This window comes from Amblyraja radiata, chromosome 8 (genome assembly GCF_010909765.2).
Source record: "Amblyraja radiata isolate CabotCenter1 chromosome 8, sAmbRad1.1.pri, whole genome shotgun sequence".
Classification (NCBI taxonomy): domain Eukaryota; kingdom Metazoa; phylum Chordata; class Chondrichthyes; order Rajiformes; family Rajidae; genus Amblyraja; species Amblyraja radiata.
In genome coordinates, this window is record NC_045963.1 from 326,100 (window position 1) to 352,514 (window position 26,415).

Genomic DNA, 26,415 nt, shown 5'->3' on the forward strand with positions numbered 1-26,415 from the left:
GAGCAGTGTTACGGGGTATGGATGAGACCCTGGTGTGAGCCTCATCTATGGTGGCGGAGGGGAATCCCCGTTCCCTGAAGAACGAGGACATTTCCGATGCCCTGGTATGGCTATCGAACGGATTATTCTGGTAGGGGTGGGAGATTGCAACCTTCACGCAACCAACACAACCTGTTTCGACGAATGCAATCAACCTGGTGTGCACAATCAAGTAAGATCAAATAAAACAAGTTGTCCTACAACTTTAGGCTGTGCACGCCATACACAAGAAGAAGAAGATTCTGGTAAACGTCCTCTGCGCCTTTGCCAAAGCCTCCGGATCATTCCTATAATTCGGTGACCAGAATTACACACAATACTCCAAATGCGGCCTAACGAAAGTCCTACAAAGTTGAATCATTGACTTTCTGACTCTTATACTTAATGCCCCAATCAATGATGGCAAGCATACCATATGTCTGCTTTAGAATTCTATCCACTTACTAGATTAAGTGGGACCCATTGGGTCCCAGAATCAGACGGGAGGGCTGGTCCCCCAACGCAATATTCCATCTCTCCACCAATTCCAATATTGGTGGCCAGTGGGTGGTGGGGGGGGGGGGGGCTTTCTGGAGCGCTAGTATGGGTGTTGTGGGCTGAAAGGACTGGTTTCCAGAGGGCTAGTATGGACATTGCGGGCCAAATGGATTCTTGCGGTGGCAGCTCAGTGACTCAAGCCTGATGTGCTGGCAGCTCACTCACGACTGGTGGGCTGGCAGTTGACTCACGGCTATTCCTTGAAATTCGATTTCATGCAGGGTGCAAGGGCACCAAATTCAAATGCAGTTTCATATCACTTCAAGCAGGGTGCAAGGTCACCAAATTCAGGTGCAGTTTCGTACCCCTTCAAGCAGGGTGCAAGGCCATCAAATTCAAGTGCAGTTTCATACCGCTTCAAGCAGGGTGCAAGGCCACCAAATTCAAGTGCAGTTTCATACCACTTCAAGCAGGGTGCAAGGCCACCAAACTCAAGTGCAGTTTCATGTCATTTCAAGCAGGGTGCAAGGCCACCAAATTCAGGTGCAGTTTCATACCACTTCATGCAGGGTGCAAGGCCAACAAATTCAAGTGCAGTTTTGTACCACTTCATGTAGGGTGCAAGGCCACCAAATTCAAATGCAGTTTCATACCATTTCATGCAGGGTGCAAGGCCACCACATTCTAATGCAGTGAAACCACCATAAAACCACACAAACACCACATAAACACCACACTCACAGTTCAGTAGATATTCAGTGTGTTCAGTTGTTCACAGCTCAGACAGATTCATGACTCCTCCCCCATCTTGCAGAGACTGAGCCACACCCACACTTCCGGGTTTTATAATCCCTCCCACCTCCCACCGGAAGGGACATGGCCTTCATGGTGTGATTGACAGGAGAGAGATTCTCAACATTTTTTAAACACCAATAACACTTTTATTTTTCATTGATGGGAAGAATCCTCTGCACCTGATGAGTGGAGGGGGACTGAGTAAGATGGCCAAAAATCACAGCCGTAAGTGGTGGCGTTTTATCTAAAATCAATATACAGTGCAAACAGGAAGTTGGCAAGTTTAGACTTTCAATCATTTGCCATTTCAAACCAACTACCGCCAACCATTTACTGTGCTTTATTTCAAACCAACCACCACCAACCATTTGCTGTGCTTTATTACAAACCAACCAACACCAACCATTTGCTGTGCTTTATTTCAAACCAACCGCATTTTCATTTTCAAACCACATTAAGGGCACTCAAGGTCAGTAAAACCACACTCACAGTTTAGTAGACATGTGTTCAGTGTTATTCACAGATCAGACTGAGAGACGTGACCTCTCGCTTCCCCCATCTTGCAGAGACTGACTGAGGCACTCAACATTTCCGGGTTTTATAGTCGCTCCAGATGGGGCGAGGCCTTCAGGAGAGAGAATCTCAACATTATTTAAACACTAATAACTCTTTTATTTTTAATCAATGGGAAAAATCATTTTGTCCTGCGCAGCGGAGGGGGACTCTGAGTAAGATGGCCAAAAATCACAGCCGTAAGTGGCAGCGTGTTTTCTAAAATCAATATACAGAACAACAGGAAGTGGTCAAGATCAGACTTTTAGTAATATAGATGTAGTCACTTTCAAGTTGTTGACTTGAACCCCAGAGGATCGCTCTGTACAGCAACGTTGTTAAGAGTCATGTCGTTAATTGTATATTTTCCCCATACATTCCATTTTCCAAAGCGCAACACCTCACACTTGCTCGCATTAAACTCCTTCTGCCATTTGTCAGCCTATTTCTGCAGCCGATATGTATCCCGCTGTGACAGCCTTCCTCACAGTTCAAACTTACTAACCAACCCGTCTACATTATATCCAAGTCATATATATATCACAAACAACAAACCACTGCAGAATACTGATCACAGATCTTCCAACCTTGCTACATTTCACTAAGCAGTCACGTTCTGTATAATAGGTACACCGAGGTGCACGTCATTAATGTATGTATCACATTATCTTTGCCAAGCTAAATTCCTAGAGATGGGAGGATCATAATAGACAATAGACAATAGGTGCAGGAGTAGGCCATTCGGTCCTTCGAGCCAGCCATTCAATATGATCATGGCTGATCATCCCCAATCAGTGCCCCATTCCTGCCTTCTCCCCATATCCCCTGACTCCGCTATTTTTATGAGCCCTATCTAGCTCTCCCTTGAAAGTATCCAGAGAACCTGCCTCCACCGCCCTCTGAGGCAGAGAATTCCACAAACTCACAACTCTCTGTGAGAAAAAGTGTTTCCTCGTCTCCGTTCTAAATGGCTTACCCCTTATTCTTAAACTGTGGCCCCTGGTTCTGGATTCCCCCAACATTGGGAACATGTTTCCTGCCTCTCGCAAGTCCAAACCCTTAACAATCTTATATGTTTCAATAATATCCAGTCTCATTTTCTAAACTCCAGAGTGTACAAGCCTAGCCGCTCCATTCTCTCAGCGTGATATAAGTGAGGCTCGACAGATTGAATGTATCCGTTGGATTTGAGAGGATTGAATGTCCATCTTGGTTGAACATATAAAATCCTATGGGGTGGGGAGAGGAGGTGAGGGGGGGGAGAGCAGGGTGAATGTGGAGATTTTTTCACCAGCGGGTGAGTCACAAATATGTCAACACAGCTCCAAAGTAAGGGATAGTGATTTAAAACTGAGGTGCGTAGGATCCTCTCTCAGAGTGTAGTGACCATCTGGAAATCTCTGCTCCTGAGGTTGGTGGAGGCTGGATCAATAGAAACATTTAGGCAAAGATAGGTAAATACTTAAAAGATTGAGGAATTGAGGCTCATGGGGAACTGTCGCGAAGGGAAGTTGAGGTTAGCATAGCTCAGCCACGATCATACTAAATGGTGGAGATGGCTTGAGGGCCTACACCTGCTCATAGAACTTTACAGCACAAGAACAGGCACTTCGGCCAACTATGATTGTGCCAAACATGATGCCAGGACCCCGGGCAGGACCCCGCCAGGACCCCGGGCAGCATGTTACAGGCACCCTTCAGCCTCTGTGTAAAAAACGCCCCACACACTCCTTTAAACTTTGCTCTTTTCATCTTAAAGCTATGTCCTTTAGTAGGTGATAGTTGCACCTTGGCAAATGGGTTCTGATCGTGCAGTTGTACAGGGTCTTGGCGAGACCACACCTGGAGTATTGCATACAGTTTTGGTCTCCAAATCTGAGGAAAGACATTCTTGCCATAGAGGGAGTACAGAGAAGGTTCACCAGACTGATTCCTGGGATGTCAGGACTTTCATATGGAGAAAGACTGGATAGACCTGGCTTGTACTCGCTAGAATTTAGGAGATTGAGGGGGGATCTTATAGAAATTTACAAAATTCTTAAGGGGTTGGATAGGCTAGATGCAGGGAGATTGTTCCCGATGTTGGGGAAGTCCAGGACAAGGGGTCACAGTTTAAGGATAAAGGGGAAATCCTTTGGGACCGAGATGAGAAAAGCATTTTTCACACAGAGATTGGTGAATCTCTGGAACTCTCTGCCACAGAAGGTAGTTGAGGCCAGTTCATTGGCTATATTTAAGAGGGAGTTAGATGTGGCCCTTGTGGCTAAAGGGATCAGGGGGTATGGAGAGAAGGCAGGTACAGGATACTGAGTTGGATGATCAGCCATGATCATATTGAATGGCGGTGCAGGCTCGAAGGGCCGAATGGCCTACTCCTGCACCTACCCAGGTCTCCCCGCAACTTTCGGCATTCCAGAAAAAACAATCCAAGTCTGTCCAATATCTCCTCCAATCAAGGCATTATTCTGGTAAACCTCCTTTGCACCCTTTCCAAAGCCTCCACCTTCCTCTAATGGGACAACAAGAACTGCACGCAATTCTGCAAATGTGGCCAAACCCAAGTCCTATAAAGCTGCATCATGACTTTCAGACTCTTATACTCAATGCCCCGACCAATGATGGCAAGCATACCATATGCCTGCTTTACCACTCTATCTGCTTGTGTTGCCTCTTTCAGGGACTTCAATCAACTGGCCTTTAAACGCACATATCAGATGCTGACTTACCCAAAAATAATAATTGGTCCCAATGCACCCTCTCAAGCTCCTGCCTATTAACGTTGTAATGTGCCTTACTCCATTTTAGTACCTTCTCGCAAGGTCCAGGTTTACCCAAAACAACAAACCAATCTTAAAACTTATGGAGTTACGATTACAATTCATAAAATGCCCTTCCATTGAAACTCCAGTCACCTGGCCAGGCTAGTTTCTCAACACAACATCCAGTATGTTCTCTTCTTGGGTCGGACTATCCACGTACTGTTTCAGGAAATCCACTTGGATACACCTCACAAATTCATCCCTATCTAGGTTTTCAGAACCGAGCAAGTTCCAGTGAAATTGGGGAAGTTAAAGTCACCCTCTAAGACAACCATGTTACTTTGGCATCATGCAACAACAAATCTGTTCCTCAGATAGCCACAAAAAGCTGGAGTAACTCAGCGGGACAGGCAGCATCTCTGGAGAGACGGAATGGGTGATATTTCTGGTCGAGACCCTTCTTCAGACCCACTGGCTATTGGGGGGGGGGGGGGGGGTCTACGGTACAATTCTATTAGAGTTCGTGCCCCTTGCTTATGTTGAGCTCTACTCCTATCGCCTCAGTGGATGACCCTCGAGTATGTCCTCTTTAATCATTGACGTTTGCCATAATTTCGTTCAGACCGAAAGGATCTATCTATCTATCATAACATTCTCCCTGATTAAAGTAACTGCTCCTTGTATTTTCCCTCTTTCTTTATCACATCTGAAACATCAAAACACCTACAACGTTGAACTGCCAAACATGTTCCTCTCACAACCAAAATCTACTCAACCACTAATGCTCCTTATTTTACTTTGTTTGTGCTATTACAGGCCTTTTTATTCCAAGCGCATTCATGTCGACAACAAGCCGTATGGCGTCATATCAAATATCTCTTGAAAGTCCATGTATACTTTATTTCTCTCATGTATACTTTATTCCTCTCTGTAATTTAATTTACAAATTCTATCAAGCTAGTTGATATGATTTAACTTTAACAAATCTGTGTTGGAATGACTGCTAATTCTATCCCAGTTTATTGTTCCACTAACTTACCTGACCACAGAGGGTTAAAGTTATGGGTAAACCACTCCTGGATCGATAGTTATTTGCAAGATTATGTCCAGGGCTTCTGTAATTGGCCCGACCTGAATCCAGGTCAGGTCTAGGGGAGTTTCCCCCGCCACGGATACCATGTAATCCCGTGCTACCTGCTCCATGGTCGGATAGTCGGCGACTAAACCGTCTCCCCCACCTGGTTTGCCAGGTGAGGAGGGGGCTGTGGACCCCCAGCAGGACCTAAAACAAGATCTGTCAAAGGGCGGATGAGCTCCTAGCGAGCCAACGGCCATCCACACTTCAGTGGAAGTTGCGATCACTGTCGTACATAGCATTGTAAGGAATGGTGATAAAGCACATACACCAAAATCCTATGCTTCCAGCGGCGGAAGTCTGCAGGAACTGGAGGACAGAGATGTGTGGTGCATCCGTCACCGTTCCCGTTGGAAACCAGCTAAAATTTTTGCTGATTAAACAACCAATTCTGTAATTACCTCTCATATTTCCTTATGATCTAGACCATTTATACCAAGTGATTTAATTAATATGTGCACCACCAGTCTTTCCAGTGTCTCCTCTTATCAATTTGTAGCCCACACAGAATCTCAACTACATCTTATTTTCTGCAGACTCCAGCAGACTGGTGTTACATTAAAAAGATTATTTGCATAATGGTATTCTTAAATTGTCTATCCTCAACAGTTCTATTTCTTGATTTTAGTCTCCCACAGGGCCTTCATCCATCCTACAGGACTTGCAGCCGGACAAAGACTCCTCCTCAAAAGAGAAAGTGACCCATGCTGAAGATGTACTGCCACATGACCTACGCCTGTCCTATGCCACCGTAGTTATCTGCACTTCAGTGGATCGATTAATCTATTCATCCGGTGACTCGCACATCATGTGAGCACAAGCTGATGTGATGAAAGGGCAGTAACTGCAAGTTCTTATTGGAGTACACACAATGCTTCAAACTCTGCTCAGCTGGAGGTCGACAATGTACCAGATGGGCCACAGACAGACAAACACCTGAAGCAGCAACAGTGAATGTGCACTGCACTTGTGGGCACTTGAACCATAGTAAGCATGCTTGCAGAGTTTGGGGATTTCCTTCTCAAACTAATGAGGTTTGATGTTACACTCCTCTGCAACGGTGTCTTCATCCACAAAACGAATTGCCACTACATAAAGCATTAAAAGTCACAATCACACACCTCCTCTTTAAGGGCATGCACACTAATTACTACCATTGATATGATAGGCGATAGACTAGCCTCAGTCATTGAGTGTTGTTGCCGCCCAATAGGACACACTTTCTTCAGACCGCCGCTGCGGGGCTTCTTCCCCTCCCACCCATTGCTTTGTTTGTTCTCTGCTCCACCACCGACTCCTCCTACTCCTCCATTGCCCCTGCAGTAGCCGCAATCTTCCAAGGTGGAGTATTTACAGCGACACCGGGGGAGAAGGAGGAAGTGGCCGAGTGGACAAAGCAACGGGAGAAGGAGGAGGTGGTGGAAATGGAGGTCCAACAGAAAGAAGCAGCAGTAAGTGGGAGGGGAGGGAGCCCCACTGTGACCTCGTGCGCCCCGTTAGCGGTAGCGTCCTGAAGAAAGTGCTGTTCCCTGGGCCTACACTGGCTGCGTCAAACAGATTGTGTGCTAGGTGTAAGAGCTCGCTGGTACACCTTGCGAGCCGGGGGGGGGGGTGTAGCGTCGGTTGGCAGTGTGAGCTGGGGTGGCGTAGGCAGGTTCGTCCACTGTAACCAAAATCTGTTATAAAGGGCTCTGTTAAAACGAGGATTTACTGTACTTATAAATAATAATGATTTAACAACATCTGCAAGTTGACGGAATTAAGTCCTTTCTGTTGATAAGCACTACCTTTCATCGCCAGAGGCGTGCAGCAAAAAGAGCGGCTACCTTCATGAAGCAGAAATTGCAAAAATCACCCAAGTGTATGACTGCCACCCTCATTAGGATAGGTGATAGTCCAGTCTCAGTCATCAGTGCCTTGTGATCTGCACTAACGAAACTAGCACCTCATTCATAGCAGGGAATAGTAGGCAGGGACATAGAGGAAAGACAGCTGTGATACTGACATGGACACAATGTGGCTACAGTTAGCAGTCAGTGCAACAACCCACGCACATCCTCATTCTGACTGGTTGCAGTGCACAAAGTGAGATTCTTGACCACTGCAGAAAAGCAACAGGCGTCTGTCTGCTTGATTCATTTGTGCAGGTGCAATGCAAAATCTGGATATTTCTCCAATTCGGCAGTGATACTGAGATTAAGGACATAGGGGATTGGTCAGCTATTGATAGAGTAAGGCAACCAGCAATGTAAATACCGAATACACTGAGGGTGTAGAAATCAAGGTGAAGATGGATAAAGCAGCAGAGCAGGGAACGGCATTCACAGTGCAAGACAAGTAGGGGGAGTGAGGAATTGTTGCAATTTAAAAAAGAATGTTAACTGAAATAGTTATTCTATTTTTTTCTCCAACTGAACTTTCAACAGATAGAAGTTAAGGAAAAAGACAAAGGTGACCATGCCGACCAAATGAAAGTAGTCATAACATTCACACACCCCCCACTCGCTCATCTTCACTATGGATGTCCAGTCACTCTACACCTCCATCCCCCACCAGGAGGGTCTTAAAGCCCTCCGTTTCTTCCTCGACCGTAGAATCAACCAATCCCCGTCTACTAATACTCTCCTCCGCCTAGTGCTTACCCTCAAACCACCTTTCCTTTGACCCATTTCCTCCAAATCCAAGGCGTAGCTATGGGCACACGCATGGGCCCCAGCTAAGCCTGCCTCTTTGTAGGGTACGTCGAACAATCTTTGTTCGAGGTGTACCGTGGCCCTCCACTACATTGACGACTGCACCCATGCAGAACCCACCGAATTCATCCATTTCACCACTAATTTCCATTCGGCGCTCAAATTCACCTGGACCATTTCAGACATCTCCCTACCATTTCTAGACCTCACCATCTCCATCGCAGGTAACAGACTACTAAGTAAGATAAACTCCCATGGCTATCTGGACTACACTGCTTCCTGTAAGGACTCTATCCCCTACTCCCAATTCCTCCGTCTATGCCGCATCTGCACCCAGGATGAGATGTTCCAGACCAGGGCATCAGAGATGTCCTCATTCTTTAGGGAACAGGGATCCAATCTTTTATTATAGATGAGGCTCTCACCAGGGTTTCTTCCATACCCCGTAACACTGCTCTCTCTCCCCATCCAACAAGGGCAGAGTCCCCCTTGTCCTCACCTTCCACCCTACCAGCCGTCGCATACAACAAATAATCCTCAGACATTTTCGCCACCTGCAACGGGATCCCACCACTGCCCATATCTTCCCATCTCCTCCCCTTTCTGCTTTCCGCAGAGACCGTTCCCTCCGTAACTCCCTGGTCAATTCGTCCCTTCCCACCCAAACCACCCCCTCCCCTGGTACTTTCCCTTGCAACCACAGGAAATGCTGCACTTGTTGCTTTACCTCCCCCCTCGACGCTATCCAAGGACCCAAGTAGTCTTTCCAGGTGCGGCAGAGGTTCACCTGCACCTCCTCCAACCTCATCTATTGCCTCCGCTGCTCTAGGTGCCAGCTTCTCTACATCGGTGAGACCAAGCACAGGCTTGGCGATTGCTTCGCCCAACACCTCCACTCAGTTCGCACTAACCAACCTGATTCTCCTGGTGGCTCAGCATTTCAACTCTCCCTCCCATTCCAAATCCGACCTTTCTGTCCTGGGCCTCCTCCATTGCCAGAGTGAGGCCCAGCGCAAATTGGAGGAACAGCACCTCATATTTCGCTTGAGTAGTTTATACCCCAGCGGTATGAACATTTACTTCTCCAATTTTAGATAGTCCTTGCTTTCTCCCTCCTTCCCCTCCCCCTTCCCAGCTCTCCCAAAAGCCTACTGTCTCCGCCTCTTCCTTTCTTTTTCCCGCTCCCCCCCCTCACATCAATCTGAAGAAGGGTCTCGACCCGAACCGTCGCCTATTCCCTTTTCTCCATAGATGCTGCCTCACCCGCTGAATTTCTCCAGCATTTTTATCTACCTCTGATCTACACAAGTGTTTTTTGAATTATCTCTTTTAATTTCAGATTTTTCTTTTGTTGTTTCTAATAATGTGGATAGTTTGAAACAACTCCAAAATAGGATACTTACAAACATGGAAGATGGTTCAAATCTACAGCATACTTAACAATTATTAACCTAATGCCTTTGCAGAGTGGAATGAATTCCAAATTGCATACTGGAAGACCATTTGAAAATAACAATACAAATGTGTAAGCTGACATGTTAAACCACATTGTTGTACATGTTAGGACCTCAGGCTGAAGCATAATTTTTTCATATCGTTGAAATTAATGGTTGGAAAAGTAAGATGAGTTCACAACTCAAAAGATGCTCTTGATGGATAACAGTGGGAAAGGCTTGTTATAGTAAAATTGTTCCTTCAGCCTCAAGTAATTTAGGAGCTATGAAACCAGGATGCCAGAATTCATAATTAGAAATCCAAGCAATTTACACAGTATTTTACATACACATATTACATACTGATACTAAACAAAATTAAAAGATAAATAATTGCAATGGTTTAGTTTTTGAACATTATAATGTAGACATTACTTAAGTTACTTACATTTGCACAGTGTAAAGCCAAAGCACAGAAAACTGCAAACAGTTTAAAGTTTTTCTCGTCTGTTTGAGTAAAGGCATGTCCACTCATTTTGTTCACCATTTGTACAACACCAATGACAATCCCTCGGCTGACGATAGGCATACAGAGGATGCTACGTGTGGTATACCCTGTGTACAGGTCTATTTCTCTATTGATATAGGAAGAAAAACACACAACTTTTAGAGTTTGAAATTAAATGACATTAAACATTTAAAAACTATTTATGAGGATTTGTTCTTGGAAACACTAAAACCATGCAGTTTTCATTGCACAGTATCATTTTACACAATTTAACAATTAGAATCAAGACAAAATATCACCACCATTTATAATTTCATTTGTCACTGGATTCATTTCCATGAATATCAACTTATGTATCTAGAAGCATATTTTTCAAACCAATCTGATTCAACATCTATTACCAAGTACATATACCGTGACCTCCATAATGTTTGGGACAAAGAACCATCATTTATTTATTTGCCTCTGTACTTCACAATTTTGAGTTTTGGAATAGAAAAAATCACATGTGGTTAAAGTGCATATTGTCAGATTTTAATAAAGGCCATTTTTATACATTTTGGTTTCACCATGTAGAAATTACAGCAGTGTTTATACATAGTCCCCCCATTTCAGGGCACCATAATGTTCGGGACACAGCAATGTCATGTAAATGAAAGTAGTCATGTTTAGTATTTTGTTGCATATCCTATGCATGCAATGACTGCTTGAAGTCTGCGATCCATTGATATCACCAGCTGCTGCATGTCTTCTCTGGTGATGCTCTGCCAGGCCTGTATTGCAGCCATCTTTTGCTTATGCTTGTTTTGGGGGCTAGTCCCCTTCAGTTTTCTCTTCAGCGTATAAAAGATATGCACAATTGGGTTCAGATCGGGTGATTGACAGCCACTCAAGAATTGATCATTCTTTAGCTTTGAAAAACTCCTTTGTTGCTTTAGCAGTATGTTTAGGATCATTGTCTTGCTGTAGAATGAACTGCCGACCAATGAGTTTTGAGGCATTTGTTTGAACTTGAGCAGATAGGATGTGTCTATACACTTCAGAATTGATTCTGTAACTACCATCAGCAGTTGTATCATCAATGAAGATAAGTGAGCCAGTACCTTCAGCAGCCAAACATGCCCAGGCCATAACACCCCCACCACCGTGTTTCACAGATGAGGTGGTATGCTTTGGGTCTTGGGCTGTTCCTTCTCTCCTCCATAATTTGCTCTTGCCATCACTCTGATATGTTAATCTATGTCTCATCTGTCCACAAGACATTTTACCTGAACTGTGGATGCTCTTTTAAGTACTTCTTGGCAAACTGTAACCTGGCCATCCTATTTTTGCAGCTAACCAGTGGTTTGGATCTTGCAGTGTAGCCTGTGTCATTGACAAATCCACACTTGACTCCTGAAGTGTTTCTGATCTGTCGGACAGGTGTTTGGGGATTTTTCTTTATTATAGAGAGAATTCTTCTATCATCAGCTGTGGAGGTCTTCCTTGGCCTGCCAGCTCCTTTGCGATTAGTAAGCTCACCAGCGCTCTCTTTCTTCTTAATGATGTTCCAAACAGTTGATTTTTGTAAGCCTAAGGTTAGGCTGATGTCTCTAACAGTTTTATTCTTGTTTCTCAGTCTCATAATGGCTTCTTTGACTTGCATTGGCACAACTTTGGTCCTCATGTTGATAAATAGCAATAAAACTTTCTAAAGGTGATGGAAAGACTGGAGGAATGACTAGGTGCTGAGAGTTCTCTTATACCTGCATTAAGGAGGCAATTAAACACACCTGAGCAATTACAAACACCTGGGAAGCCATGTGTCTCAAACATTATGGCGCCCTGAAATGGGGGGACAATGTACAAACACAGCTGTATTTTTAACATGGTGAAACCAAAATGTATAAAATTACCCTTTAATAAAATCTGACAATGTGCACTTTAACCACGTGTGATTTTTTCTGTTACAAATCTCAAATTGTGAAGTACAGAGGCAAATAAATAAATGTTCTTTGTTCCATACATTATACACTGTATAAATAACAATCTTGCATCTTTTTTTTAACTAATTCCAGTCTATTCAAATTTCTCATATTCCTGATTTCAAATACTAACACAGTGCAGGCAGTCCCCGACTTACATGGTACGCCTGTTACATAAACTTGCACTTACTTAAACAGTTCACAATAGGTGGTCCCATTTCCTGAATGACCCGTGTTATAGCAACAGGAGGGTGACGAGGTCAGCTTCAAAGATATAAAGGCATCGCCTGGGCTCAAAGCTCTTCCAGTTTTGGCCAATGTTGGTGCCACACTGGGAAGGCGAGTGACAACGAGGGATGTGGAGGAGAGCAATTCCCAGACAAGTCGCGGACATTTCCCCCAACTTGCACCAGCGAACTCTTCTTTTCTAGCTGACACGGCTGCTGTTGCTGCTCACATTGTAGCCCCCGGCCGACAGTGTTTTCTTTGTGCCGCCACAGAGAGGACGCACTGATTCACTGTGGGGCTCCCTCCCCTCCCACCATCTGCCGCTTCTTCCCGTCGATCTATCCTACCCCCCCCACCGCCACCTCTTCCTCCTGCTCCCAAAGCTTTGTCCACTCCCCCACCGCCTCCTCCCTCCCCGCAGTCGCAGACACCTTCCACCTTGACTCCAGGAAGAAGGAGGAGGTAGCAGTGGTGGAGGTTGGGAGCACAGGCCGACAGGAAGAAGCGCCAGTTGGTGAGAGGTTGGGAGCACGGTAACGGGAGCACGGGCGCCCTGTCGTTGGGGGCGGCCTGAAGAAAGCGCTGTTGGTCAAGTACTACAACATGAGTCGTAACAACAGCCTTGTCAACCAGACCCTGAGGTAACTGGTGAAGGGCTGGGTAGTGCAGACCAGTGCCATCTAGTGTTTAGGTGAAGCGATACAAAGTGCTGCAGTTACTCACCCAAAATGTCACTTATCCATGTGCTCCGGAGATGCTGCCTGACCTGCTGAGTTACTCCAGCACTATGTATCGTTTTGTGTATTAACTAGCATCTGCTTTGACGTGTAAATTCTGACTTGCGTACGCGTTTACAGGGAGCTTTTAAAGTTGTTTAGTTTAGAGATACAGCGCGGAAACAGGCCCTTCAGCCCACAAAGTCTGCGTCGATCAGCGATCCCCACACACTAACACTGTCCTACACACATTAGGGACAATTTACAATTATACCAAGAAAATTAGCCCCTACACAACTGTACATCTTTGGAGTGTGGGGGGAAACCGGAGATCCCGGAGAAAACCCACGCAGGTCATGGGAAGAACTTGTAAACTCCATACAGACAGTACCCATAGACAGTACCCGTAGTAACCCGGGTCTTTGGCGCTGTGAGGCAGCAACTCTACCGCTACACCACCGTACCCCCTTGTGGGAGTGTCTGTATTCTATTTCAATACTCCTCACTCACCCTTTGCAAATTTTATAACTTGGACTATTTATTTCCCAATGTAATCAGACTCCAGTCATCTTCCACCTTAATCTAACTTTTCATTTCCATTTCTTTTTTTTTTGCTTTTCACTTTTTTTCTTATACCACATACTTTATACCACATAGACTTGACTGCAGGACAGACTTCCTTTTCTGCTGATATTTTAAATACATACTCAAATTTTCATTCTGTTGTTACTATTATTTATTCCTGACCCTTTAGTATTTAAATTGCATTTTACACTTTTAATAACCTGGTCTTTGTTCTCTTTCCTTCTTTAATCTTCCAACTGCAGGCTCCCTGGCTTATGTAAGGGTTACTTCCCGCGGACCCTTGCGTTAGTCAGACGTTACCCAAGTCTATTCGACACGGATACCACGTGGGAGCTCCGACGTGAATATATCAGTGGATATTTTGAAGGCAGACATAGATAAATTTTTGAATAGTACGGGTGTCAGAGGTTATGGGGAGAATGGGGTTAGGAGGGAGAGATAGATCAGCCACGAATGAATGGCGGAGTAGACTTGATGGGCCAAATGGCCTAATTCTGCTCCTTGGGGGCGCCCAGATGGAGACCATGGGGGAGCTCCCACGAGAACAGCTGACTGGTTTACAGAAACGGCTGCACGGGCACTGCTACCGGAACAACCAAAATGCACAACTCGGAAATAAAGCCGTTGCCTTAAAGAACTGCTTACGTAAGTGCGAGCTTACGTTAGTCGCCTATTATGCAAGTTGGGGAGTGCCTGTATTTTTGATAGTGCAAGAACCATTCCCTCATCACATTACTGGTTTGAAGTCCCTTTACCATCCCTACTTCATCCTTAAATCTGGCCTCAACCTGGTTCAAACAAAGCCCATTACAACGTTCACGGTCTCATAATGTTCGATGAAAAAAATCTCTTTCCTACCTCAATCCTTCAGTAACCTATTAACATTCCTATTCTGTACATAACCTCAAGACTGTTAACCTCAAGGTCATGCTTTTTAATTCCTGTTTCGGCACCTGTTGGCATTTCCTCAGGAGGAAATCCTCCATGATTATTATTTGGAGTATTGTCTGCAGTTCTAGTCTATCCATTATAGGAAGGTTGTGGGGGGTTTGGAGATGGTGCAAAGAGGTTTACCGGAATGGTGCCTGGATTAGATGGTATTAGCTATAAAGAGAGACTGGAAAAACGGGATTGTTTTCTCCGAAGCGCTGGAAGTAGAGGGGAGACCTGATAGAGGTGTAAAAAATTATGAGAAGAATAAATAGGGTAGACATCGGAATAGTTTTCCCAGTGTGGAAATATCATAGCCTAGAAGGCATAACTTTAAAGTCAGAGGGGGAAAGTTTAAAGAAGATATGTGGGACAAGATGTTTTACACAGTGAGTGGTGGATGCCTGGAACGTACTGACAGGAGTGATGACAGAAGCATATACAATAATGGCATTGAAGAGGCTTTTTGATAGGCACATTGATACGTAAGGAATGGAGGATATGAATCACGTGCAGGCAGAGGAGACTAATGTGGCATCATATTCGGCACAGACATTTTGAGATGAAGGGTGTGTTCCTGTGCTGAACTGTTCTATGGTTTCATCCCATTTCTCTCTTCCTGACATGGCCTACAACAACTAGATTGTTGATTTCCTTTACTCTCTCAATAGGTGGAAATCTGGATCATTAAGGGAGATAACTCTACAATCTCTTTTGCATGGATTTACTTACCAGTCCTGAATTTACATTGTACTGTACAGATGCTCCTCGATTTACGATACTTCGACTTTACGATATTTTGACTTTACGATGGTGCAAACACTGGGCAACATCAGTGAGCCGCACCTCACTTCCGGCCACATGATCAAATTGTATTAAATGCGTTTTCGACTTAAGGTATTTTCGATTTACTATGGGTTTATCGGAACGTAACCTCATCGTAGGTTGAGGAGCAGCTGTACATGCAAAACTAAAAATTCTTATCCTCGTGCTTCTCTATGATCACTATCTCTATAATCTAGTTTAGTCCGCATCCCTCCAATTAAAGCCATAAGCATCACTAATTCCCTTTGCCACACCACAGTCAGCCACAGCTTCAGGTCTCTGGCCCCTCTATTTGCTTCTTGAACTTCTCTTCCATTATATTCCTATTCTTCTTTAAGTACTCCATTAAACATAACTTGTGTAGTGTCAAAATACCCATGTTTTGCTCTGGTCTCAGAAATCAGTTTATGTTAAACATAATTATTCAAAGTAATTTACAAATAAATTACCTGTTGAAGCGGGGGTCTGCATAGGCATCAGGAATGTTTAGAACTTCTCCAGTCCGTGCCACTTGTCCAGCAATTCCTTTCTCGATAGAAAACCTTATCAATAGAAAATAATTGGTTGGTTTGGCATTTTTATTTTGCAGTTGATAAATAATAATAATAATGGATGGGATTTATATAGCGCCTTTCTAATACTCAAGGCGCTTTACACCGCATTATTCATTCACTCCTCAGTCACACTCGGTGGTGGTGAGCTACTTCTGTAGCCACAGCTGCCCTGGGGCAGTGTGGGGCAGATCTTCCAATGGCTTGGCAGCAATCACTGGCTATTCTTATAAAAATATTCACTGACTTGGCCTCCACAGCCTTCTGTGGCAGATAATTCCACAGATTCGCCACCCTCTAAAGAAATTTCTCCTCATCTCCATCCTAAAAGAATGTCCTTTAATTCTGAGGCTATGACCTCTAATCTTAGACTCTCCCACTAGTGGAAACATCCTCTTCACATCCACTCTATCCAAGCCTTTCTGTATGGTCTCTAAGCTCCAGTGAGTACAGGCCCAGTGCCGACAAACGGTCATCATAGGTTAACCTACCCATTCCTGGTGATCAGATACACAGAAACAAATCCCATGCACACTGGAGACCTGAATAATAAAATGGAAATACTGCAAACCCACAGCAGGCCAGGGTCATCCTGTGAACAGCGGAATAGGCCCTCAGGTTACTGACCATTTTGATGCAAGGCATCTAACATTAACTTTGTTTTTTTCCCTCAGCAGCAGCAGTAGTAAATGACATGAGCATTCTGTACTTTGACAGTGTTAACTGTGGTACAGACTCTCATCAGCTGTTAAGGTAAACTGGCCACATACAATCTGAATGACACTGCAGGGATTAAGTAGGGACCATGCTTGGCATCTGGGGATATAGGCGAGGTACTAAACGAGTACTTTGCATCTGTTTTCACCAAGGAGAAGGACATGGAGGACAGTGAGATCAGTGTGGAGAATATTAACATGCAAAAGCAGTTTGAGATTAAGGAGGAGGCGTTGGACCACTCAAAGATAAAGGAAGGAATTTATGCTTGGAGACAGAGGATGTAATCAAGGTGCTAAATGAGTTGTTTGCATTTATATTCACCAAGGAAAAGGATATGGAAGGTAGTAGGAGTGGTGGGGGGTATACTAATATGCAAAGTCTGTTTGAGATCAAAGGGGTGATGCGAGGTCTCTTGAAATGCTTTAAGGTGGATAAATCCTCAGGGTCTGATGGGATTTATCCCAGGTTATTGAGAAAGGCAAGAGGGAAGATTGTGGTTGCCTTGACGAAGATCTTGGCACTTCTCCAGCCATAGGTGAGCTCCCAGAGGCGGGAATAGTTAATGTTGCTCCGTTATTTAGGAAGGGAAGAAGAATCCATGAAATTATAAACTGGCGAGCCTCACGTCACTGGTAGGGAACCTATTGGAAAGTATTCGTTGGGATAAGATTTACTCCTATTTGGAAGAGAATGGGTTAATTAGGGGGAATCAACATGGCTTTGTACTTGGCAGATTGTTTCTTACTAACTTTTTCCCAACCTGATTTAGTTTTTTGTGAAGGTGACAAATATGATCACAGTGGGTAGGGTGGTGGATTTTGTCTACATGCATTATAGTCAGGTGTTTGATGAAGTCCCACATAGTAGGTTGATCTAGAAGATTAAGATACATGGAATTAACAGTATGGATTCAGACCTGGCTAACTGATAGAAGACAGAGGATTGAGGTGGAAGGACAATATCGAGACTGGATATCTGTGACTAGTGGAGTCCTGCAGAGATCTGTGCTGGGGCCTCTGCTGTGTGTGATATATATATAAATGACTTGGATTGGTTAGTAGGTTTGCAGATGACACCAAGATTGCTGTGGTTGCGGACTGTGGGAAAGACTGTCAAGGGATACAACAGGATATAGATCAGCTACAGAAATGGCTGTAGAAATGGCAAATTGAATTTAATCGAGTCAAGAGTCAGGAGTGTTTTATTGTCAGATGTCCCAGATAGAACAATGAAATTATTACTTGCTGCAGCACAACAGAATAAGAAAACATAGTACACTGTAATATTAGGTGTTGCACTGTGGAAGGTGAAATGTAATGGGAAAATATACAATTAATGACATGACCCTTAATAGCTTTGATGTACAGAGAGATTGTGGGGTCCATAACTCCCTGAAAGTGGCAACACAAGTAGATAACGTGGTAAAGAAGGCATATGGTATGCTTGCTTTCATAGGTGGAGGATGGAATATAAAAGTCCAGAGGTCAATGCTGCAACTTTATAGGACTTTGGTTAGGGCACATTTGGATTATTGCTTGCTGTTCTGGTCTCCCATTACAGGAAGGATGTGAAAGCTTTGGAAAGGGTGCAGAGGATGCTTACCTGAATTATGCCTGGATTTGGTGGTATTAGCTACATAGAAACATAGAAAATAGGTGTAGGAGTAAGCCATTCGGCCCTTCGAGCCTGCACCGACATTCAATATGATCATGGTTGATCATCCAACTTAGTATCCTGTACCTGCCTTCTCTCCATACCCCCTGATCCCTTTAGCCACAAGGGCCACATCTAACTCCCTCTTAAATATAGCCAATGAACAGGCCTCAACTACTTTCTGTGGCAGAGAATTCTACAGTGTGAATTTTTTTTTCCTCATCTCGGTCCTAAAAGACTTCCCCCTTATCCTTAAACTGTGACCCCTTGTTCTGGACTTATCCAACATTGGGAACAATCTTCCTGCATCTAGCCTGTCCAACCCCTTAAGAATTTTGTAAGTTTCTATAAGATCCCCCCTCAATCTTCTAAATTCTAGCGAGTACAAGCCGAGTCTACCCAGTCTTTATTCATATGAAAGTCCTGCCATCTCAGGAATCAGTCTGGTGAACCTTCTCTGTACTTCCTCTATGGCAAGAATGTCTGTCCTCAGATTAGGAGAAAAAACTGTACGCAACTACAGGGAGAGGTTGGACAGATATGGATTGTTTTCTCAGGAAAACCGGAGGTTGCAGGGAGACCTGATAAAAGTTTATAAAATTATGAGCTGCACAGATAAGGTAGACAGAACAATTTTCCCGGGATGGGCAGAGCTTTAAGGTGAAGGGGCAAAGTTTAAAGGAGATGTGTGGGGCAATTTTTGTTTTACACAGAGGATGGCGAGTGCCCGGATTGTGCTGCTGGGGGTGGTAAATATCTGAGGCAGATACGATAGTGGCATTTAAGAAACATTTGGATAGGCACATGGTTATGCACGGAATGGAGGGATATTAATTTTGTTCGGCAGAGACATTGTGGGCTAAAAGGACTTTTCTTGTGCTGTTCTGTTCTACGTCGGTGTTCTATTGTGCGAGGCTCTAAGGGATTATGATATCCCAGATAGTAGCAATATGGCCTAAAGAGGGAGTCTGGTGAGCTCAGGTGGTTGGCCAGAATATCTGCTTTATTGAAGTAAAGTAGCTATTAATCAGCAGATATTTACTCTTCTAATAATGCAATAGATTTTGAGCAATGAGAAGCTTTTTGGCTCAGTGAACCAATTTACGATCCAAAGGAGAAAATTCGGAATCTGACTCATCTGTAACTACCCTATGCTTCAGGATTTTTTCTTTGACACCAGTTCCTGATCATTCATGCATATCACTAAACTGAAAAAAGATAACAACTTTTGATTGGTCTCCAGTTGTGTGATAGTAATATGTAAATACATAAAATTATCTTCACTGCTTTAATAATTGTTTTGTTAATCTAATACATCAGGGCACATTTGTAAAGCAATATTCTGATTTATAGAATGTTTAGAACCATAAAATGAACTTCTAGTACGGAAAGAGAAATGTCTTTATTTCTCAGAAAAAGAAACTTAACAGCAAAAACACTTCTAGATTTAATTTTCAATCTTATATTTGTTACTCAATGTTGTTAAAGCTGTTATACGGTACCTGATCTCTTTGGTTTTCTTGAAGACTGGTTTTCCTTCCTTCATTTCACCGATGTCAAACAAGTCTGAAAACAACTCTTTCTTGACGTGGTCAACCTGAAAGAGCGCACAGCGATCTGCGTTCACTAAGTTTTTTGCATTTATCTGGGAGAAAAAAAAATCAAAGATTCAATAGTGATTTTAATCCTAAAATTGGTTGAAAAAAACAAAAATAGATATAGATATGCCTTTATTGTCATTCAGACCGAAGTCTGAACGAAATTGCAGCAGTCATACATTTAATACAATAAAAACAACAATAAACACATATTAACATCCACCACAGTGAGTTCACCCAGCATCTTCTCACTGTGATGGAGGCAAAAGTCTTAGGTCTGCAGTCTCTTCCCTCCTCTTCTCCCTCTGCGCTGAGGCGATACCCCCCGGGCGATGTTATAAATCAGTCCCGCGGCTCAAACACCGCGGCCCGGGGTGGTCGAAGCTGCCGCCCACCAGTCCTGCAGACGCAGCCGCTGGCCCGTGGCCGAACCCCGGACTCAGGCCACCACCGCCAGAACACCGTCCCAGCCACCCTCACGTGAGTATCGTGCCGTCTTCAGCCTCGGGCTGGGCCGCCCCCGACATGGGCGCCGAACCTCCCCCGGGCCGGGCCGCCCCGACATGGGCGTCGCTTCTTCCCCGGGCCGGGCCGCCCCGACTTGGGCGTCGCTTCTCCCTCCGGCCGGGCCGCCCCGACTTGGGCGTCGCTTCTCCCTCGGGCCGGGCCGCCCGACATGGGCGCCGAACCTCCCTTGGGCTGCGAGCGCCGCACCTCCCCGAGCTCGGCCGCTCCGACGGGAGCCTCGTTCCACCCTTGGGCTGGCCGCCCTCACGAGAGCGCCACAGCCTCTCACGGGAGCACTGTTCCAGCCCTGAGCCGGACCACCCTCACGGGAGCAAGCTCAGGGCGAGTCCTGACGGGCTCTGCCTCCGGAGCCTCGAGGTCATCAGCTCCATTAGGCCTCAGCGCAGACGGAGACAGAGAAGGGGAATACGACAAAAAAGTCGCATTCCCCCGCAGGGAGAGACTGCAAACCCCGTTTCAACCCCCCACCCCCCCAAAACACAAACTAAAAACCAAAAACTAGACTAACCAAAACAAAATAAACAACACAAAAAACACAAACAAACGGGACCGCCGGTGAGCCGCTGCAGCCAGAGCCGCGCCGCCACTCCGAACATGGTACAAGAAACAAATTGTACAGCTTTTGTGATTTCTCAGCACTGTATTCTGTGCCAACTGCTTTTAAAATCAGTGAAGCATTGACATTAATAGCACAGGAAGCAGCCATGCACCAGAGACGTGCAGTAGGTACAATGATAGGGTAGACATTTTCTTGTCTGGACTAACTACTGAATTGAATTAAAATATTATAGCTGTTTCAATTTGAACAGCATTGAAAGTTTGTTAGATGCTAAAATTAATATCTACTAGCACTGCTCTATGTTATAAAGGTGGATTTAGAGATGGCCTCGTTAATTCCTTTCGGAGGGGGAGTGGTTCACCCAGTTGGTAGGGTTGACCTGCAGTGCCACCTAGCGACACGTGTACACAAGCTGAACTTTTTCATTGTCCCATGAAAAGTAACAACCCTACTCCTAATCCTTGACAACACTCTGGACTTCATTCTGCTCACTGAGACCTGGCAACAACCCAATGTCTTCTTCTCCCTCAATCAAACATCCCCACCTGGATTTAATTACATTTCCAAACCCCGCCCCTCCCGCCATGGAGGTGGCCTCGCTGTTATTTTCAACCAGAATTTTCGTATCACTGAACTCACCTTCCCCCCAGTAGCATCATTTGAATTCCTCGCCTTCAAAGCCCTTTCCTCTATGACAGTCATCCTCATTTACCGGCCACCTAAACCAAACCCCTCCTTCCTATCTGACTTCACTGAACTCCTCACACTTGCCTCATCCCTCTCCCCACGCCTGCTGCTACTTGGTGACTTAAATATTCACATGGACTCCCCCACCTGCAAGCTCGCATCTGAATTCGCCTTTTTACTTGAGAACTTCTCTCTCACTCAGCACGTCACCTTTCCCACCCATGACAAAGGTCACATTCTTGACCTGGTCTGCTCCACAAATCAACCGGTACTCGACCTCCATCCTTGCCTCTTCCCCCTCTCTGATCATAAGCTTATATGGTTCACCATCCCTTCTCCGACACCTCGCCCCCGCTTCCTCCGAGAAATCACCTTCCGTAATCTAAAATCCATTGATCCCCACCATCTCTCTGACTTGCTCTCCACCACTCTCCCCCTGGACTCAACCCCCATCTCACCTGATGATCTCACAAACCATCTCAACTCCACCTTGTCTACCTCCCTTAACACTATGGCCCCCCTCAAACAAGAACCATAACTTTCAACACATCTTCACCCTGGTACACACCTGCACTTCGTAAACTGAAACAGACTGGTCGCCGACTTGAACGACTCACAAATAAATCATCTCTCACAGTCCACCTTGAAGCTTACAAACTCCACCTCACTGACTACAAAGATGCCCTCATTGCTGCAAAATCTGCCTACCTCTCCTCCATATTCACCGATCCCTGCCTAAACCACAGAGTATGCAGATGATACAACGGTGATTGGCCTCATCAGCAACAACGATGAGTCGGCCTACAGGGAGGAGGTCCAGCACTTAGCAGCATGGTGCGCTGACAACAACCTGGCCCTTAACTCCAAGAAGACCAAGGAGCTCATTGTAGACTTCAGGAAGTCCAGGGGCGGCACGCACACCCCCATCCACATTAACGGGACGGAGGTGGAACGTGTTTCTAGCTTCAGGTTCCTGGGAGTCAACATCTCCGATGACCTCTCTTGGACCCACAATACCTCAACTCTGATCAAGAAGGCTCACCAGCGTCTCTTCTTCCTGAGGAGACTGAAGAAGGTCCATCTGTCTCCTCAGATCCTGGTGAACTTCTACCGCTGCACCATCGAGAGCATCCTTACCAACTGCATCACAGTATGGTATGGCAACTGCTCTGTCTCCGACCGGAAGGCATTGCAGAGGGTGGTGAAAATTGCCCAACGCATCACCGGTTCCTCGCTCCCCTCCATTGAGTCTGTCCAAAGCAAGCGTTATCTGCGGAGGGCGCTCAGCATCGCCAAGGACTGCTCTCACCCCAACCATGGACTGTTTACCCTCCTACCATCCGGGAGGCGCTACAGGTCTCTCCGTTGCCGAACCAGCAGGTCCAGGAACAGCTTCTTCCCGGCGGCTGTCACTCTACTCAACAACGTACCTCGGTGACTGCCAATCACCCCCCCACCCCCCGGACACTTATTATCACTTATTATTATTTATTTAAATCATTTGCTATGTCGCTCTTCCAGGGAGATGCTAAATGCATTTCGTTGTCTCTGTACTGTACACTGACAATGACAATTAAAATTGAATCTGAATCTGAATCTGAGCCCTCTTCCCCACAGTGGGCAACCTCCTCAAGCCTCGCGCCAACACTCTCCCTACCTCTACTCCGGATCTCTGCAACTCATTCCTCCACTTTTTCGCTGATAAAATCAGCACCATCTATCAATCTTTATCCCCTGTACCCGACTCCCCAGCATCTACTCCACCACCTACCAAGGCCCCTCCTTTCAACATCTCCACTGACCTCCTTACCCCTCCTCCACACTGCTTCCTCTCCCAGTTTGACCTGGTCACCCCTATTGAAATCTCCAAACTCATCAGCTCTTCCAAACCCACTACCTGCTCCCTCGACCCTCTCTCCACTCCCCTGCTGAAGTCCTGCCTCCCCGTTCTCTGCCCCTGCCTCACTAATCTCTTCAACTCCTCATTGTCCCAAGGAATTGTCCCCTCCGCTTTCAAAACTGCTGCTGTTACACCAATCTTAAAGAAACCTGGTCTTGATCCCTCCTCTCTCATTAACTACCGCCCAATCTCAAACCTCCCCTTTCTTTCAAAAACCCTGGAGCGTATCGTTGCGTCACAACTTCATTCCCACCTCCTTGCGTATAACCTACTTGAACCCCTCCAATCTGGCTTTCGCCCCCTCCATAGCACAGAAACTGCTCTCCTCAAAGTCCTCAACGACCTCCTCACCTCTGCTGACACTGGTTCCCTCAACATCCTCGTCCTCCTCGACCTGAGCGCAGCCTTCGATACAGTGAACCATAACATCCTGCTCACCAGACTCAAAGACGTCGGCATTGAAGGCTCTGCACTCAGCTGGCTCCGTTCCTACCTTTCCAACAGATCCCACTTCATCTCTCTCCACAACCACACCTCTGCTACAGCCACAGTCACTAAAGGCGTTCCCCAAGGCTCCGTACTCGGCCCCCTCCTCTTCATCATCTACATCCTCCCCCTTGGTCAGATACTCCGCCACTTCAACCTGGACTTCCACTGTTACGCTGACGACACCCAGATCTACCTCGGCACCAAATCCCCCACAACCCCCCCCCCTCTCCCATATCAACTACTGTTTGTCAGCTATAAAAACCTGGATGCAACATAATTTCCTCAACGTCAACAGCGATAAGACAGAATTCCTCCTCATAGGCTCCAAAGCCACACTCAGCAAAATCAATAACCCCACTCTCACCACTGACGGCACCACTGTCTCCCCATCTCCCCAGGCCCGCAACCTTGGCGTGATCTTTGATTTCACCCTCTCCCTTGAGCCTCACATCCGCCATGTCATTAAAACCTCCTTCTTTCATCTCCGCAACATCGCCAAACTCAGACCCTCTCTCACACCTCCCGCTGCTGAAAGACTCATCCATGCCTTCATCTCCTCCCGACTGGACTACTGCAACTCACTTCTCCTTGGCATCAGCTCCACCTACATCAACCGACTCCAACTGGTCCAGAACGCAGCCGCCCGACTCATCACCCACACCAAATCCTGGCATCACATCACTCCAGTCCTCAAACAACTTCACTGGCTTCCCATCTCCCACCGGATCAACTACAAAATCCTGATCCTCACCTACAAAGCCCTCCACCATCTGGCCCCCCCATATCTCACTGACCTCCTCTCCCCCTACCAACCCTCACGGTCCCTCAGATCCACATCAGCCGGTCTCCTCTCCATCCACAAGTCCAACCTCCGCAGTTTTGGGGACAGAGCCTTCTCCAGGACAGCTCCCAAGCTCTGGAACTCCCTCCCCCAACTGATCCGCAATTCCGTGTCCCTCACCATCTTCCAGTCCCGCCTCAAGACCCATCTCTTCACCTCTGCCTATCCTTAGCCCCACGTCCCCCTCCCTTTTCATCTGTGCATTAATTGCCTCATATTGTGTTTTTTTTTTGTTTTGTTTTTTTTGTTTTTTTTTGTTTTTGTTTATTTTATTAGAAGTTAATACAATACAAAACAATACAGTGGCACCTAATTTTAGGTGCCAACTATGTCATACCGTAATCCATTCTATGTACAACCTCTAGTTTTATGTTATGAGAAGGAAGTAAGCAAGACAAGAAAAAGAAAACAATAGAAAGGGGAAAGAGTGGAAAAATAGATGGTAGAGAGTAGAAAAATGTGAAGTGTGGAGATAAAAAATAAAAAATAAAAATAAAAAGAAAAGGTGGAAAGTAGAAATAGAAGAGAAGGCCCCTTAAAAGAGAATTTTTCAAATCTATATTCGGAGATGTAGATCTATCCACGTCATGAACTGAAATCAGCAATCCTTATGGTACCGTTGCATCACATGATTCCAAAAAGTCTATGAAAGGAGACAAACTCCTTAAGAATTGGTCATATTTATCTATTAGTCGGAGTCTCATTTCTTCAAGGCGTGCTATGTCCATCATATTCCTAATCCACATTTTAACAGTTGGTATGGTTGTATTTTTCCAAAATTTAAGTATCAATTTCTTTCCAATTATTAACCCATAATTAAAAAAAACATTTTGGTCTTTATTTAAATTGGTATCTTCTCCTATTATTCCAAATATAATCCATTCCATTTTGGGTTCTATTCTTGACTTGAAGAGCTTTGTAAATATATCAAATATATCACTCCAAAATTTATTCAACTTTGTACATCCTACAAATGAATGTGTTATATTAGCGTTTTGAAACAAACATTTATCGCATCTGGGAGAGACGTTTGGATAAAATTTATTCAACCTCGTTTTTGAATAATATAGTCTATGTAATAATTTGAATTGAATTAAATTATGTCTTGTATTAATAGAACAGTTATGTGTATTCATCAAATACTTTTCCCATCTATCCTTCGAGATCTTTATCATTAGCTCATGTTCCCAATCACATATTGTGTTTTGTATTGAATTCTGTCTTTACTTTGTGTACTAGTCATGTCTCTACTA

The 26,415-nt window shown here is 45.1% G+C and overlaps 1 protein-coding gene across 1 annotated transcript in view; it reads right to left on the reverse strand.

The window, feature by feature from the left end:
• pde10a (phosphodiesterase 10A) overlaps window positions 1-26,415 on the reverse strand; it is a 215,097-nt gene that overhangs the window by 54,544 nt on the left and 134,138 nt on the right. Inside the window, exons 11-13 of the mRNA XM_033026353.1 lie at window positions 20,063-20,205; window positions 16,089-16,181; window positions 10,332-10,518 (exon numbers count right to left, since the gene is read on the reverse strand). Coding sequence (XP_032882244.1) covers window positions 10,332-10,518; window positions 16,089-16,181; window positions 20,063-20,205 — 423 coding nt within the window. The remainder of the gene's footprint in view (window positions 1-10,331; window positions 10,519-16,088; window positions 16,182-20,062; window positions 20,206-26,415) is intronic.